We start from the raw sequence: 12787 nt of genomic DNA on the forward strand, positions 1-12787 counted from the left end.
GTAGCGACTGGGGCCACCTGGGTCCTAGATTCTAAGACAATAGAGATTTATTTAATTCTTGTTGGCTATTCCAGCTGACTGGGAACCTTCAAGCTGAAGCACATGTTATGAAGGTTCAGCCTATATCGCTCCCTGTGTGACAGGTGCCTCCTGGAACCCAGGGCAACAAGCATGCCCCAGCTCGATCAACTGGGGTGCTGGCTGCTAAACTCCTTTCTGATGGAGCTCCTGAGTTATTCCTAGCCTGGGAACCTTTTGTCATCAGTAAATGTAAAGACATACCTTTTCCAGATCTTTGTTCACACTACTAAAACAGAATAAAAAGTTTTCCAATTTGATGTAGGTTTTGAAAACTTCATTAAAACAAAACAAAACAACAAAAACCCTGTCTGTTCCTTGTTTTTCTCTAAGCACATTTCCAGGGCCCTATCCTCAGGCCCTCCACCTAGGATTGGATAAGGCACAATCTCAACAAAAGTCCTCATCAAAGTCTCATTTGAATCTATCAACAAGGAAACTCCTATTTTCTGGTTATCACCACTGATACCCAGAACCACACCTATCATCTCTCTGAACTGGTACCTGGACCCATAGCTATAATCTCCCTCCACTAGTACCCAGAAACTACACCCATCACTTCGCTTCTTTGGGCTCAGCGCAAGAGCATCTCTTTCTTCTTCTCTGTCCCAGTCCTTCCTGCCCATCAGGACTCTACATCTGTTGTCAGTACCCAGGATTTTCATTCCTGGTGTTGGGGAATTGCTCTGAGATTTTCCCAACCAAATGGAAGTCTCTCTTTCCTACATCTTTCCTAACTAACAAGTTTACTTAATGCCCTGACATCCTTTTTAAAAAGAAAAGTCCCTCTGTCGATCTGGATTTTCTTTTTTTAACTATTCTTTTTTTTTTTCTAAGATAAATTTCTTTTTGCTTTCCTTTTTATCCTTCTAAACTCCTTTTCCCTTCTCAAATCAAAAACTATTTATAAACAAAGGAAAAATGTTTCTATCATAAGGACTGAATAATATGTGCTCCCCAAACCATACGATCTCTTGCCATAGGTAGAGTTGGATAAGGACTGAATTATGTATGCCCCACAAAGTGTACGATCTCTTGCCATAGATAGGATAGGGGAAGCCAGACAGTAACATTGTCTGATGAGCTCTGACTCAGGGATGAAATTTCAATGATACAGTGTCCGCGGGAATTACAGGAAAGCAGCCAGCGTAGCTTGTACCTGCAGTTTCTGCCTCCTCACTTTCTCGTCGCGCCTTGACGATAGCACTCTGCTTCTCTCTGTCTTCCATTCATCTGAAATACCTTCCACTGACAGCTTTGTAATGGGAAAAAGTAGGGCAAATATTTTGGACTGGTACTTCTGTGATACAACACAAGTCTCACTCACTGTGGGCTCCTGTTTGGGCCCTGGTTGCTTCAAATTCCCCTCCCTTACTGACTCTGGGTACCTCATACTTTCAGAGGGCCTACCCAGCGTCCTCATTACTTCTGTTTCCTAACATGGTACCCTTGGGTCCTTTCCAGACCATGTCTTGCCTGCTGCCCATCTGTCGCCTCACAATATCCATCATTCAGGCTGTGATCTTGCATTTGCACCGAAAAACAGAAGTCAGAGGGAGGGGCCTTAAAGAATGGAGACAAGTTAAAGCCAGGGAAGGAGAGTTGGAAAGAGGTCTCCCAGCAGCAGAAAGCTGAGGAGTGTCCTGTGCTTGGAGAACTGAGAAGATGCCCCATCTCCCGATCACAGTCTTAACAGTCTCAACTGACTGGACCTGTCAGCGATTTGCACCCACAAATTGCATCTATAGATTCAATGTGGCTTCAAAACACTTGAGAAAATCGGTGCAGGTACCAAACATATACAGATTTCCATGCTGATGTTGTGCAAACAATACTCTATAATCAACGATTTTCTCAGCATCTGCACTGTGGTATGTGGGACAATGTGCACAGGCTTTATGCAAATATTATGTCATATTCAATAAGGAACTGGAGCATATGAGGGATTCCCACTCCCCATTTTTTCTTTTATTTTTGAGATTATAATTACAGAATCTCTCCCCTCTCTTCCCTGAAACCCCCTATTTCCCATCTGAGGACATTTCTATCGGCAGTCTCTCTCTCTCTCTCTCTCTCTCTCTCTCTCTCTCTCTCTCTCTCTCTCTCTCTCTCTGTGTGTGTGTGTGTGTGTGTGTTCTTGAGCCAATCCCCCGTGGTTACTGAAGGACAACCGCACAAGCAAAGCAGGAGCTGGGTGTGTCCACTACAGCAGTTCCTAAGAGACAAGGGGGTTACTGAAGTGATCCCATGATGACATTCAGGATGAAAGTCAGGAAGGAGGAATAAAAGACAGAAAGAAGCAGGAGCTGGGGCCACTGGGACCAAGAGGCTACTTTGCATGCCTCCTTGGACATTAGTTTCTGCTGTTGACATTACTTCTGTACCCTAGAACTACAACATCACAGGCTGCACCTGCCTACTAGACCCAACTCTGTTGCTCTAGCTTGGGGCCACAATAGGAGGTAGAGAAGCCAGGAGCCCTACTTCACACCTCGTGATTGGTGAGTGAGGCGAGTTTCACATCTGGGAGTTACTCTACTCCATTGTCTAAATGTTTCACACCCCAACCCCAACCATGCCTGTTCTTAACTGCCAATATTTTAAATGCAAACAAAATCATATCTGTTGCAGTTAGAGAAACACCAAAGCTACGGCATTTTAACAATGTTATTTAAAATTACCTCATTCTAATCTTAGTAGATAATACAAAACCCAAAATTCTTTCAGGAGACTTGAACGAATTAAAGTGATTTAAAATGGAACAACAGAAGCTCCATATAAAACCGACTAAGATGAAAACAAGTGCAGTTGTTAGGAAATTAAAGAAATGTCAACAAAGCTTCTTTGGGTGCTATATTTAAAAACACACAAACAAATGAAAAACAAAGACAAAAAAAATTGATTGTCAGCTCCTAGAGGGCAGGAGGTAAATTTACTGAAATGATCACATTTACCTATGGCACTGCCCCACAATATTTAGGATACAGCACTTACTAAGAGAATCAAGAAGGCATGGCATGATGCTCTTGAGTAATTGCAGTACCATTTGTCTTGTTTAGAGTGTCAAAGCACTCATTTCATGGTTAGAGTCTCACTATCTTGCTGCCATCTGATAACAATAAACAGATAAGTTCTGCGAGATGGGCTCAGATCCATTTTCCCTCACACACACAAAAGAAATTTTTTGGCAGTTCAGAGGCTAGCCTGTACAACAGAGGGCATGTATTTTAGAACACAGCAACGAGAAATTTAATGCTTATTTCACATCCCAACTGTGGATTCCAAATCGAAATGGGAAAGAGCATTTGCAGACTGGGTCACAGTGTCAAATGCGACAGAAGCCTTTAAAATTTGACTGTCCCTAACATCTTAAATTAAATTCTAATGGGCATATCCATCCAACCTAGCTTTTTGAATTCCCTTCTTGTCATACAGCCAAGCCATGGGCAGTTTTCGAAATGCCTTCTATGAGCATTTTGATGCATAGATAGTACGGGAGGGGTAGAGAGAGGGAATGGGCATGCTACAAGTACCAAGTCTCTGAAGACACATTCAGTCTGTGCTCTAATGGAACAGAACTAAGCCTTTAAGGTCCACACTCTATAACCCACACTACGCCTACCTCAGACAGAACTTGGCAAAGTACCGGGAGGATGCCAGTGACTCAACCCTCTATCCTTTGGAAATACTCAATTACTTGGTCAACATTAAGATATAGCTTAAAAAAGCAAGGGATAAAACCGGACTCTCTGAACATGGTGGACAATAAGGGATGATGAGAAGCCAAGGACAATGGCACGGGGTTTTGATCCTACTTCATGTTCTGGCTTTGTGGGAGCCTAACCAGTTTAGGTGTTCACCTTCCTAGATCTGGATGGAGGGGGGAGGACCTTGGATTTTCCACAGGGCAGGGAACCCTGACTGCTCTTCGGACTGGAGAGGGAGGAGGAGAAAAGTGGGGGGAGGGGGAAAGGGGCGGGAGGAGGGGGAGGGAAATGGGAGGCTGGGAGGAGGCGGAAATTTTTTTTCTTTTCAATAAAAAAAAAAAGATATAGCTTCACATGTCTTCATCTGTTCCAAGAAACCAAGCTAACATTTCCAAATCAGAGTCAGGACGATGAACTATTCCTGTCCTCCCTTAAAGGGGCCCATGAGTAAATCCGGCCAGCCCTTCCGATTCATGGCTAAATTCACAATTGATTTATTATCAGCGAGGCCCGAGGAAAGAGGCAGATGACTGAAGGTATTAGGAATGTCACTGGCGATTTCCTCTTCTTCCCAATTAAAGGCCTCGTGCTCTACACAGGAAAGTGAGCTTCTCCTCTCAAGTGCCCAGTAGGGAGGAACAAGCCTGAGAAAGTTCTGATTGTTTTCATTAAATATGGTTAACACCGGCAGCGTTCATTAGCACGAGGAACAAAGAAAATACATCTCCCTTCACAGTAGGAGTGAAGCAAAATGAGATGGCAGGAAGATGTATGGTGAGGGGATAGATTTAATAAATGGAATGGGAAGCACATAGACCGTTATCAAAAGGGAAGCTCACTTGATCCCAGGATGGTAGGTCTGCCCAGGTTTTTGAGCTTCTGCTCCCCTAAGGCTCACCGATAGAAGCAAGGCGTAGTCATGGCTTTATGACTAGGTGAAGGAAAATCAAGGCTATTTTAAAAGCTCGTTTTGGAGTGCCACATATGATATACTTATTAAAATATTTATGTGAAAGTCATACACAATTTAGAGAGCACGTTGCAAAATTTAAGAATATGCTTCATTAACAACACGTGAAGCCAAATGAGTCAATGGAAGACATGCAAATTGGGACAAAATACAAACTGCACTGATTTCATAAACCCAACACCACTCTGTGTCCAGGGAAGTCAGGACCTGTTTCTGTTACTAGCAAAAACTAAGTTGCAGCCATTTTGAAGTTCTTTCAACAAATATTTAAAGGAAAAGAAAGATGCCACTAATAAGTAAGAATTTTATTTAAATGTATCTATATACATACTAATTTCTAATGCTTTTACTTCGCATAAAGAGCCAGTAAACATTGGGGTCCTATTTTTTTCTTTGCGTGTTCTTAGTCCATATTTCATGCATTTGTTCATAAACTACTTAAACTCCAACATAAGAGGTTACTTCAAGGAAAATAACTGAGGCCCCAGCCTGAGAAGCTCAGGCTCTGTCTCCTGGGTTATTGAAGATAGTAGAAGGATAAATGAGCAGAGGCAAAGCTAATTTAATCTAGAGATAATTTTATCCAAATGGATGTTTAAAAACTGGAAATGGCAGCTCGGGAAATCTGAGACGCCACCAATTCCTAACATGGTTGCCTTTTCTAAGTCAGAACACCAATGCTGCCCTTCAATATTTAACCTAAGGATCTTTCTATTATTGTCGTATGTCCTTGGTGATACAGAAACCCAATTTCTATTTGGATTACAAAATGGGTCTCTTCCAACTGAGAGACAAGGCAACTTCTCCCCCGAGAATAAGGAAACACAGGTTGATACTGGGAGTCTGATAACACAGGCCTCATAGACTTCTGTAAAAACAACAAGGCTGCCAGGATGGGGCTGAAGAAAGCCGGGGTGAGGGTGGACAAACAGGATGAGCGATGAGTGACTGGTGGCTGAAGCTGTGCTTTGGTACACCCTGTCCACTCTACTAGTTCCTCTACTTTTTCTATAAGCATCAGAGAAAAGACTGAACTTAAATAGACCTTAAACTTCCTTCGAATGGTCGGTGAGAATGGGAGAGTAAACGGGAATGAATGCCACCACCAATAAACAGTCATAGATAATGCAAAAGCTTTTTTCATCAACTTAATCCCTTCCTGCAATACACGGCATAGCTAATCCCTGGGTGAGAGTCTCTTGTTATACTCAGCAAAATGGATTTACTAGGACTTTATTTTTCCTGCTTCCAACGAAATGGCTCCCAGCTGGGCAGCCAAGAGTGTAAAGCAAAGCAAAGGTTTTGGGATAAACATTAGTTGTGCAGTTCACTCCACAGATACTCAGGAGCTGACAATGTGACCCATAGGAAGCTTGGTAGAGAAACAGGTGTGATGGTCCTTCAACTTACATCCTGAATTTTCACAATACTCATCCCTCTGAAAAAAAATCACAGAAAGGCCAGTTACTTCCAATTACCTTGTTCTCTATAGAGTAGGTGTCCGATAAATGGTGGTTAATTAGCTAAAAATGGCATTCTTAGCTCAGTTGTCCCATTACTTAGGGCCCCCTCTCCAGAAGATGGCTTTTAAATCTAAGGCACAGCAAAAGTGCTTTCCAATCAACGCAACATAGGAGGCGTGCTCTACCTGATATCCAAAGAAGACCATCAGCCACATATCCAGCGTGACACGAAAGGGATCGGTCAAAGGACTGCACAAAAGTCCATTTGTTCTTCTTGGGGCAGTATCTTTCCACTGTTGGCAGAACCTGGCGCAGTTCATTTCTGCCCCCTACCGCATAGAGGTATTCATCCATGGCACCCAGCACAAAATGCTCCCGGCAGTTTTTCATGGGTGCTATCTCTGCCCAGGAATTACTGCGAGGGTCATAGCGGCAGGCAGTCCTCACGGCACACGTCCGGCCACTGGCATGCTCCACTTCCCCTCCGGCTACAAACAGGAAGTCCCCCATGACCGCCACACAGTGATGGCTCCTTCCCACTGGCATAGGAGCCAGCTCACTCCAGTTGGCAATGGCGGCTATGAGAGCGTTCTCCTGATCCACGGGATTGAAGTACCGAAGCTCCTTGACTTTACAGACCTCACGCTTTTTCCCACCAATGATATAGAGAGTGTCTGACTGGAACCGCGGTTTGGTCCTGCGGGTCTGCCACACAGGCTGGGCATAGATGCTTTGGTGGTATTCCAGGGCCTCATTGACGAGGGCAGTTGCCGTCTCACTTGCCTGGACCAGGGGGTGGGATAGGGCAACCGTGTGGAGGGTATCCACATCCATTAGTCCAAAGCGGATGTACTGCAGCAGCTCGTCCAAATGCTGGTAATGGCAGTTGTGTTCCAGCCACCTCACGGCTAGCTGAAACAGAAGGAAGCGGAATGAGAGAGAGAGACACAAGGTAAGGCGGGGTGGGGTGGATGGCAGCAACCACACCTGGCAAATCTCTGCCGTTCTCTCAGCAACTAAAACTGCTACATAGCATAACACTGGACTATGTTGGTGCCTAGGTAGGATTTTCTTTTCTTTTCTTTCTTTCTTTTTTATTATTTATTTATTTATTTATTTGGACCACTAGAGATACTAGAAGAACTTAACACAGCACTTTTGGAAAGAGAAAGAGAGAGAGGGGAGAAGGGAAGGAAGGGAAAGGGGGAAGGGAGGGAAGGAGGGAGGGAGGGAGTTAAGTAGCATTCTCAGGGCTTATGATATCTTTTAGGATGAACAGTAATTGCCTTTCAAAGAACAAAAGTACTGTGAGACAGCCTGTCCCCTTCATCTGCATTGCAAACACCTAACCACCAGGAAAACCCATGATAGGTAGTGCCATCATAGCTCAGCTAATGTAGGTCAACCTCAGATGAGGGGACTCTGCCAATATGAGCAATGTGAGAAGCCACGTGATCCCCTGAGACCACAGGATGATCTTGAGAGAAAATCAATATTCCCCTAAGAATGATTTAGAAGAAAGAAAAGGCTACCTCCACCCCTTTGGTAGGTACAGCCATCAGGAGGAAACAAGACTAGATAAAGTAACATTGCAACCTATACAATTCTCCCCCACTCTTACTTTTCACCACGAAGACCATTGTCCTTTGCAATGTAAGGTGCCCGTGGTTGGTTTAGAATCATTTCCACAAACAGGAGACAAAAGAATTTATCTCTGTATTATGGAAACAATAGCAGAATGCAATGCTAACTTAACTATCATGACTTGATACTTTGAGTGTGTTTAAGCCGACTTACACACTAACATAAGCTAGTATACCGAGGACATCCCATTGACACAGCTAACATTGGTGATTCCTAGCAGTATCCATATAAAACTGAGTCTCCTAGAAAGTCCTGGCATGGAACTGAAGGAACTGGAAGGGGAAAGGGACGGATTTGAATACTAGATTTTACTGTTTATTTGCTCTCTCGTGGAACTGCAGTTTGGGTCCTCCCTGTGTAGGTGCTGCCCAATCTACAGAAGGACAGAGGGGAGGTCTGCCATCCTCAGACCAGTATTCCCCAGTGAAGTGATCTGGGCTTGAACTGGTATAAAGAATCGTCTCAAAGTCTCTGTGGCACGGAAGGATTCCATGCTGCCGGGGTTTCGCCATCTACTTGATAAATGGCTCCAAAAGGCGAAGTGCATTGTGGGCTTGTCCTCTCACCTGGAAAAAGTAAGTGGAGGCAGAGACGCTACATCTGCCATGTAGTGAATCCCTCTCTTCATTAACAACTGTGCAATTAAATGAAATGAAAAAAGAACCCCACTGGGTACCAATGAGGCAGGGACCACAGAGGGAAGATAAATAACACTCTATAGAGGTTGTTTTTTTTTTTAATAGACGAGTGCATTTTTATTTAAATAAGACATCAACCTGATGAAGGAAAAATATCTTTGTATGGTAACCAGCAGTAATCAAAGATGCAAGAGAAACACATCCTTTGTCTTCCCCCAGTCTCTGCTAGTGCGGAGAGCATTCTCATATGTGGCATCTCTTTCTCTCCATGTCCGTTTTAGAAGTCTTGGGAGACGGGGCCTCCCATTTTCCCCACAGAGAGGTAACTCAGTAACTCAGAAATAAATGCCTTTTTGTTTGCTGCTCACGAGCTCTCAAAAGTTCTCAGAAATAAAGTCACCCCACTAAAAACGGTCAGAAACCAAGTATGTTTTCTGACACACGCACAGCCTTTGCTACTGCTCCTCATGGGAGCAGCTGCAGCTGATCGGGCTTTGCTGTGCACCAGGTTCTCAGCCTCCACCCGGTTCTGCAAGCCCCGTGTGAAAACAGCACCGGGCGAACACTAGATAAGGCTCGTGCCGCCAAAGCCTCGTTGTCAGCACGCACCTGCCTACTTAATTAGTTCTTTCTCTCGACATCAATCAGTTTTGCCTAAGCCACAATCAGTCTTCCATGTCACCTCTAAACACACAGTTTATCATTCTCTTTCTAGGACATGAGACGTACACAAGCCTCAGCTCTGTCTGGTTTTTAGGAACTCTCAATTCAAACCGACAACGAACCAGTGGTCACAGCCTTTTCCTTCCCACGCCATGTTCTGAAACTTTCCATTCTCCCAATAAAATACATGAATATTATACGGTAATCTGTGCAACTACTACTGTATAGTTTTGAGATGATTTTGATTTCTGGATATCATTTTTATGCTTCTATAACTTATTGACATTTTCAGAGCATGATGCCTGCTATACATGAGTTTATCTAGGAAATGTAATATACAATAACTGTTCTGCTGTCAGCTTCAAACCACACTTTCACACGAGTTACCAAGTTTTCGGGTTCAAATGCAGAGTCTGTCTTACTAGATAAGAATGCTGGGGCCAGGCAGTGGTGGTGCATGCCTTTAGTTCCAGCACTTGAGAGACAGAGGCAGGTTGATCTCTGTGAGTTTGAGGCCAGGCTGGTCTACAAAAGTGAGTTCCAGGACAGCTAGGACTGTTACATAGAGAAAGTTTGGAAACACTCCCTCCTCCAAAAAGAGTGGTGGAATCAGGCATCAATCTTTCTAATAAACCTTAAAGCTACACAGGCCAATGCCATGGTACCTGTCAAGATGTGCACAGGGCAATGCCACTGTCCCTGTCTAGATGTGCACAGGCCAATGCTACTGTCCCTGTCTAGATGTGCACAGGGCAATGCCACTGTCCCTGTCTAGATGTGCACAGGGCAATGCCACTGTCCCTCTCTAGATGTGCACAGGCCAATGCTACTGTCCCTTCTAGATGTGCACAGGCCAATGCCACTGTCCCTGTCTAGATGTGCACAGGCCAATGCCACTGTCCCTGTCTAGATGTGCACAGGGCAATGCTATTGTGCCCGTTGCATTCTTTTCACTCTAATAAAATGTCTGTCAGAAGCAAGTTAAGTGAAGAAAGATTTCCTTTGGCTCACAGTCTTAGAAGATTATTGTCCGTGAAGACTAAGGAATCACATTGGCCTCTATGGTGACAGAAGCATGGGGTTGTAAGGTGTACTGTGGCTACAATCAGAAAGCTGAAACCAAGACCGGAAGTGGTAGTCTACAGTCTTCTAAAATCCACTCCCTGTAGCATGAATAATAAAAACCCAGAGGCAGGTATTGGGGCTCAACCTAAAAAACAGAAAAGCAAAGCAGCCAAGCCACTAGAGAAGTCTTACCTCTACCAAGGCTGGGCGAATGCAGATTGAGCAGACTAAGCAGCCTAAGCCTCTCTGTCCTCCCAGTTTATGTTCCCTCTAGTGCTGGGATTAAAGGCGTGTGGCTCCCTAGTACTGGGATCAAAGGTTTGAGGCACCACCACCTGGATCTGTTTGTTTCTGTATTGATCTTGTGTAGCTCAGGGTGGCCTTGAACTCACAGAGATCCATCCACGTCGGTCTCCCAAATATTGGGATTAAAGGTGTGTACCACCACCACCTGACCTCTACCTTTGCCCTTATGATCTTTAAACAAGCTTTATTTATTAAAACAGATAAAATAGCTCTATAACTCCCAGTGAACCGCCTCTGCCAGCAGGTCCACCGCTCACTACTCCACAGCCTCGGAAATCAGTGTCATTAGGCGGTGACGAAGTGTTCAGACGTGAGTCTGCAGAGGATACTCCTCTGTACTTCTACCTACCTCAGTTTAAACAACTCCATCAGGAACTGTCCCTTCCTAGACCACAAGGAGCTTCATTCAAGCTAAGGAGATAAATTAAGGAGTTAATTCAACTAACCTGTCTCAGCCTTGGTTCTTTTTTCATAAGGACAGTAGCCGGTCCATGGTGCTACAAATGTTTGCTACATGGGCAGAATTTTATTTTCTTAGCCCGTTTCTGCCAGTATTCTTAGTTATTATCACTACTCTATTCCTTTATATTTATTTAAATATTTAAAAAAAATTTTCAAGACAGGCTTTCTCTGTGTAGCTTTGAAGTTGTCCTGGTACTTGCTTTGTAGCCCAGGCTGCCCTCAAAGTCACAAAAAATCTGGCCAGCCTCTGCCTCCTGAGTGTTGGGATTAAAGATGTGCACCTCCACCCCCAGCACATTTATTATTTATCTACTACAGGCTTCCATTGATGCTTTATTATCTCTCCAATTCTGAACGCTCTCAAAATCCCACAATGCAGCACATGGTGCACTCACCTTCTATGTATAAAGCCTTTGCCTTGCCCTTGCTTGCTCGATGCTGAACAGTGATATTTGAGGTTCCCAACAAAGCAATGAACACTGTAATCTTTTAAACTTTCAAATTAATAAGGAAACTTTCGGGCAAGAATAAACTTTTGGTTTCAATGTCTTAATTTTACAGGCATAAACTGAGTCCAGACAGCTATAAACTGAAGCTATCTAAATACTTGTGCAAACATTGCAACTAGAAACCACTGTTCCAATTACATAATGTGTCTGCCTTTTACACCAACTTGTCATTATTTTCTCACAATTAACTTTAAAATAGAACCCAAGCAAATATGCTCTGTATAATATGTAATTCAAATAACTGAAAATGCTCCAGACAAGAAAAATAAAGTATACTTGTAAAAATAACTATACTTTGCTCCAGAACAAATTGACAGTATTTTCAGCAAATCTCATGAGTTCTTTCAAAAATAAACAGCATACACTTAAAGGTACCAATTGAAGACTTTGCAGGTAAAGAGCAGACATTCAGGGATGTCTTTACTTTGTGTCTTTATTGTTCCACGTTCTTACACACACACACACACACGCACGCACGCATGCACATATATAATTTTTTAAATTTTTATTGAGTTCTACATTTTTTCTGCTCCCCTCCCTGCCTCTCCTCTCCCCTTCAACCCTCTCCCAAGGTCCCCATGCTCCCAATTTACTCAGGAGATCTTGTCCTTTTCTACTTCCCATGTAGATTAGATCTACATGAATGTCTCTCTTAGGGTCCTCATTGTTGTCTAGGTTCTCTGGGATTGTGATTTGTGGGCTGGTTTCCTTTGCTTTATGTTTAAAAACCACCTATGAATGATTACATGTGATAATTGTCTTACTGGGTCTGGGTTACCTCACTCAAAATGATGTTTTCTAGCTCTATCCATTTGCCTGCACAATTCATTTTTTTCTGCTGTGTAGTACTCCATTGTGTAAATGTACCACATTTTCCTTATCCATTCTTTGGTCAAGGGGCATTTAGGTTGTTTCCAGGTTCTGGCTATGACAAACAATGCTGCTATGAACATAGTTGAGCCCATGTCCTTGTGGCACAACTGAACATCCTTTGGATATATACCCGCCTTCAGAATGGGAAAAGATCTTCACTGACCCAACATCAGACAGAGGTCCGATCTCCAAAATAGAAAAAGAACTCAAGAAACTGGTCATCAAAATAACAAATTAATCCAATAAAAAAATGGAGCACAGACCTAAACAGAGAACTCTCAACAGAGGAATCTAAAATGGCTGAAAGACATTTAAGGAAATGTTCAACATCCTTAGTCATCAGAGAAATGCAAATCAAAACAACTCTGAGATTCTGTCTTATACTTGTAAGAATGGCCAAGGTCAGAAA

At 43.3% G+C, this 12787-nt stretch overlaps 1 protein-coding gene across 3 annotated transcripts in view; it reads right to left on the minus strand.

The window, feature by feature from the left end:
• The window catches only part of Klhl32 (kelch like family member 32), a 200090-nt gene that overhangs the window by 31798 nt on the left and 155505 nt on the right, over nt 1-12787 (minus strand). Inside the window, exons 1-2 of one of the 3 annotated variants that reach the window (XM_050144953.1) lie at nt 10421-10529; nt 6404-7130 (exon numbers count right to left, since the gene is read on the minus strand). In XM_050144953.1, the coding sequence (XP_050000910.1) occupies nt 6404-7052 (649 nt within the window). In that variant the 5' untranslated portion in view covers nt 7053-7130; nt 10421-10529. Of the gene's footprint in view, nt 1-6403; nt 7131-10420; nt 10530-12787 lie in introns of those variants that run through there. The other 2 variants (XM_050144952.1, XM_050144954.1) reach the window with 2 other exon arrangements.

This window comes from Alexandromys fortis, unplaced genomic scaffold, assembly GCF_014885135.2.
Source record: "Alexandromys fortis isolate MF-2015 unplaced genomic scaffold, M_Fortis_MF-2015_v1.1 scaffold_2_1_26212458, whole genome shotgun sequence".
Classification (NCBI taxonomy): domain Eukaryota; kingdom Metazoa; phylum Chordata; class Mammalia; order Rodentia; family Cricetidae; genus Alexandromys; species Alexandromys fortis.